The sequence below is a fragment of the Centruroides vittatus genome, unplaced genomic scaffold (assembly GCF_030686945.1).
Source record: "Centruroides vittatus isolate TY-2023 unplaced genomic scaffold, ASM3068694v2 scaffold_450, whole genome shotgun sequence".
Classification (NCBI taxonomy): Eukaryota; Metazoa; Arthropoda; class Arachnida; order Scorpiones; family Buthidae; genus Centruroides; species Centruroides vittatus.
In genome coordinates, this window is record NW_027122709.1 from 1,407,032 (window position 1) to 1,412,410 (window position 5,379).

A 5,379-nucleotide genomic window follows, 5' to 3' on the forward strand; every position below is an offset into this window, starting at 1 on the left:
TTTGCAAGGCAATGGGACTTGCGAAATCTACCATTCAAACTATTCGCGATAAAAAAAGAAGACATTAAAACATATTTGCAATCTGCTGCACCTTTAAATGTCTCGAGATTAACACGCCGAAGAAACTGGATTATGGAAAAAATGGAAAAACTATTGATTATATGGATTGAGGACAATAACAAACGGAGAATGCCAATGAGTCAAATTACTATCCAGGAAAAAGCTTTAAGTATTTTCGAAAATTTGAAGAATGGAGATACCGATGAATCTGCTGAAGATGTCACATTCTAAGCAAGCCGAGGATGGTTTGAAAAATTTAAAAATGGGTTTAATTTGCATAATTTGAAAATAAAAGGTGAAGCAGCTAGCGCCGATGAGGCCGCATCTAAGCAATATCTCTACATTTTAAAGGGAATTATTGAAAGAGGTGGTTATAAACCTGAACAAGTGTTTAACGTAGACGAAACAGGGCTTTATTGGAAGCGAATGCCCGATCGCACGTACATTTAAAAAACCGAAAAATCTGCGCCTGGGTATAAGGTGTCTAAAGAACGATTAACTTTGCTACTTGGTGCAAATGCCGCGGGTGATTTTAAGCTAAAACCACTTTTAATATATTTGTCCGAAAATCCAAGGCCTCTTAAAGGACTAAATAAAAATCAATTACCCGTGATATGGAGATCCAACAAGAAAGCTTGGATGACTAAAGCTATTTTTGAGGATTGGTTCAAAAATCACTTTTGTACAGAAGTGAAAAAATATTTGCCAGACAAAAACTTAAGCAACAAGGCTTTGCTAATTTTGGATAATGCACCAGGGCATCCTACTAATTTATCCGAACTATCTGAAGATGTCATGATTGAGTACCTTCCGAAAAATACAACAGCTCTGATCCAACCAATGGATCAGGGTGCAAAAGCCACTTTTAAGGCATATTACCTACGCCGAACTTTCCGACAACTTATAAGGGAAACCGATGGTAAATCTTCAATTAAAACATTTTGGAAAAACTATAACATCAAAGATGCTGTTGACAGCATCAGTGAATCATGGAAGGAATTAAAATTAACAACAATGAACCATGTTTGGAAAAAAATATGGCCAGAATGTGTAAAAAGTACTGATGCAGAAGTTAATTTCCTTCCTGAAATTAGGCAAAATATTTTGGATCTAGCACATGATCTCGGTTTTGAAGGTTTGAACGAACGTGATGTGCTTGATCTACTTGAAGCTGATAGGGAACCCCTTTCATATGAGGAACTCATTCAGTTGCAAGCAGAACCGGCATTTGATGAAGAGACAGAGCCTGTTGTATCCAAACAGCTAACATCAAAAAATTTGTCGAAAGCTTTTCCTATTTCGAACAAGGAATAAACATCTTCCTTGAAAACGATCCTGACGTCGAACGTAGCGCTAAAGTTTCTCGAGGAATTAACTCAGCCATTAGCTGTTATAAATCACTGAAGAACGAAATAGACAAGAAGGCAAGACAAACAACGTTAAACAATTATTTTAATCCTGGCCCATCCTTACCAGCGAAAAATGATGACGACAGTGATCTGCAGGTTACCATTTCTTCATCGTCTTCAGATTAAAGCCATTTAAAAAAAAATTATGTATTTATACATACACATATTTTATGTAACATAAAGTTTGTTTCATTTTTGTTTATAGATTATTGTTGGTTTTTGGAGTCTGTTATTATTTTATATACAAAAGTATGTACTTGTTATGTATGTATTTTTTATTTAAATGAAATAAAAAGATAAAATGCATTTTGAATGATAAACCATGTTACATATTTAACAAATTTGGAACCGATCCCATTGAATTTGTATGAATTTGTATTAGAATAATTGATTCCTTATACGGCTTTTCGCTTTGCGGCCAAGTTTCGTGGAACGTATCTAGGCCGTAGAGCGAGGTATGGGTGTATTTGCTTAAAAATAAACCATCGTCAAATATTTCTCTTGTACACACCGCTAAAAAAGTAGTGACAGAAGGTGGAAAAACTGTAACTCGGACATTAAAGAAAAATATTTTTACTCGTAACAAGGCAAACGGTGAAAAAATTGAGCGAGAATGGTTAGTGTGTAGCCCAAGAAGTAAAGCAATTTACTGCTATGTTTGCCAGATATTTGCGATCAGAAGAACCGCTTTTACAGAAGGCTTCTCGAACTGGAAAAATGTAAATGTAAGAGTAAAAAAACATGAACGTTCTACTGATCATTGGCATTCTATTGAAATTTTGATAGGAAAAAATTCAGTTGAGGGACGTGTAAATACTATAGTTGAATAAAAGTATTTAGAAAAAAAAAAATACTGGAGAAAAGTACTGCTGCGGGTAGTAGCAACAATAAGATTTTTAGCTAAAAATTCTCTGGCATTTTGTGGCTCTAATGAACTCTTTTCTGAATGTCAAAACGGGAATTACATTGGAGCTCTAGAATATTTGGCAGAATTTGATGAGTTTTTAGCATCGCGTATAAAACAATATGGATCAGCTGGAAGAGGCAACGTGAGTTATCTTTCTTCGACTATTTGTGATGAATTTATTGAAATATTGAACGAGAAAATGTTAGAAACATTTGTGTCAGAAGTTAAAGCTACCAAATATTTTTCTATAATAATTGACTCTACTCCTGATATAACACATGTAGACCAATTAACTTTTATATTGCGCTATTTATCAGAAGATAGAACCCCAATCCAGAGATTTTTTGGATTTATTCCCATTTATTCTCACTCGGGGGAATCATTAGAAAATGAACTTTTACAGAATATTGCAAAATTAGGACTTGATATTAGTAATTGTAAAGGACAAAGCTACGATAATGCAACAAATATGTCCGGCAAATATAATGGGCTCCAAAACCGCATTAAAAGACATAGTGAAACAGCCCATTACGTTCCTTGTGCTTCGCATTCATTAAATCTAGTAATAAATAGTGCTAGTCAATCATGCTTGCAGGCAATAACATATTTTAATTTACTGGAAATCATTTATACCTTTTTCCGGCTTCTACGTATAGGTGGAACATTTTAGAAAAAGCTTTTGCCGCAAATAATAAACATTTTACAGTAAAAAAGTTATGTATTACGAGATGGTCTTGTAGAGCTGATGCAGTTAAGGCAATTCGCTTTGGGTTCGACCAAATAAAAAGTGCTCTTCTTGAAATATCTTTAGACGAATCTCAGAAATGTTCTGTTAAAGAAGAATCACGAAAAATAGCAAACAAAATGAATACTTTAGAATTCATTTTGTTAACAGTTATTTGGGATAAAATTCTTCCCAGAATAAATGCAAGCAGTCAATCCTTACGAAATCCTACTTTGCCACTATCTTTTGCAGTAAATATTTTTGACAATTTATATGATTACGTTAATAGTTTAAGAAGTTCATTTCTGGAAATAGAAGCAGAGGCATTAAGCACGTCAGAAATAAAAGTGTATTGTGATTTTGGAAAAAGGTCCCAAAAAAGAAAACGTTTCTTTGATGATGCTTATATGATGAGGGAAATGTAAGTTTTTGTCAGAACCAAGAAATGTTTAAGCGAAATTGTTTCTACGTAATTTGTGATAAAATATCTCTTGAATTAAAAGTTAGAAGCAAAAGTTACAAAGATATTGATGAAATTTTTAAAACTCTTCATACAAACATAGCTGACGACGAGGACGTATCAATTAATACCGCATTGCTAAAAAAATGGTACAGTGGCGACATTAATACTGAAGAATTGGACGAGGAATTGTTGCAATTTAAATTAATTTGCAAAAGCCAAAATTTAACGTTGCCATCTGATATGCTGCAATTTATAAATAGCACAAAAATAGTGTCAACATTTCCAAATACAGAGATATTATTATGAATATATTTAACTTTGCCAATATCAAATGCATCTGGTGAAAGGCCATTCTCAGTATTAAAACGTGTAAAAAATTATTTACGAAACTCACTGAATGAATCAAAATTAAATTCTTTAGCTGTTTTATACATCAAACAAAATGCTTTGGATAATATTAATTATGATGAAATAATTGCTGAATTAAAGACTAGAAAACTGAATTTTTAAATAAAGTTTATTTAAACAGTAATACCTCGGTTTTTGTTGACTTCGGTTAGCGTCGATTTTTTCGCGAAAAATTTGTGTTTTCGTCGATTGCCTCGGATTTCGTCAGCGTGTTCGAGTGACCTCGCTGCTAATTTTGCGAAAACAAAGGGCGACCCACGCGTTTTCCGGCGCAGTGTGGCGTTATTTCTCGTTGTGTGAATATTACCCCGCGACGGTCCACCATTGGCCAACGGTTCTGTCTTCTGAACACTGGGAGTTCAGTCATGGGTTCGCGCTTTGCCAGGGCGGGCTGGCCACGTGAAGTTTTCCGGGTTTTCTCCACGTCTGTAACGCCTGAATAGGGGCCAGTAACCCTTAAACGGAATTCCCGGAAGGCATTATTCCCTCGATAAGATCATCATAAGCGCATACAACTACTATTACATGACAATTACGTCACACTTTACAATAGGGCGATGTAGGCTAGAAGCTCGTGTCCAACTAGCTTCTACAAGATAAGACCCCGCGTGTCTAGCCGAACAATTCCATTGCTTTTATCTTTATGCTAATTATCTTATCTCTAATCTTAATGCTTTTATACAAAAACAATATTACCTTAAAATATCAATTGTTTAATTTAACCTTTTTTGTTAATATTTAAATATAATATTTTACCCATGAGAGGTAAATTGAATAATGAAAAAAATAATTTAAATAAAAGCCAAGATAGTTTAAAAAAGTAAGTATATAAATACAGTGATACCTCGGTTTTCGTCGATAATCCGTCCGAAAACAATCGGCGAAATTCGAAACCAATGAAAACCGAGGCAATTATTTCCATGTGAATCAATGTAAATCCAATTAATTCGTTCTAGACACTCCAAAATACATACCAAAAACACATTTTATAGAGAATTAATATAGCGTTAAATACTAAAAGCAATAAGAAATTAATATAAAAGACTAATTAGCATAAAGATAACTTTTGTTAGACATTTAATAAAATAAATTTCAATTTTTTTAAATTTATAAACAAACTGTTCAAACTTTTCTAGAAAAACTAAAATTTTTGTTGTATATTAAATATTTTTTATTAATAAAAATTTAAGATTTGTTTTAGTGTTTCACATTACAGTAGTACCTCAGAATACGAAATTAATCCGTTCTTAAACTATCATGAAAATGTCGTAAGGTGAATCATTTTTCCTCACATGATTACATGTAAAACCAAATAATCTGTTCCAACACGAAAAAAACACTCAAATTAATGCTAAGTAGACGTACATTGAAAAAAATAACTTTAGTAAGGAAAACACTGAAAATGCGT

General features: G+C 33.3%; 1 protein-coding gene across 1 annotated transcript; it reads left to right on the plus strand.

Moving 5' to 3' along the window:
- Nucleotides 1–250: 250 nt before the first annotated feature.
- LOC136989196 (tigger transposable element-derived protein 1-like) lies at nt 251–1,374 on the plus strand. The gene is made up of 3 exons (XM_067287282.1): nt 251–305; nt 356–500; nt 636–1,374. The coding sequence occupies exons 1-3, from the start codon at nt 251–253 to the stop codon at nt 1,372–1,374; spliced, it is 939 nt and encodes a 312-aa protein (XP_067143383.1).
- Nucleotides 1,375–5,379: the final 4,005 nt, after the last annotated feature.

What these genes read in the sequence shown, in the direction of transcription:
- LOC136989196 (XM_067287282.1), top strand. Translation starts at nt 251, where the DNA reads ATGGAGATACCGATGAATCTGCTGAAGATGTCACATTCTAAGCAAGCC. An exon ending in TTCTAAGCAAGCCGAGGATG is followed by an intron (nt 306 to 355) that starts GTTTGAAAAATT and finishes TGAAAATAAAAG; the next exon opens with GTGAAGCAGCTAGCGCCGAT. An exon ending in AAGCGAATGCCCGATCGCAC is followed by an intron (nt 501 to 635) that starts GTACATTTAAAA and finishes CGAAAATCCAAG; the next exon opens with GCCTCTTAAAGGACTAAATA.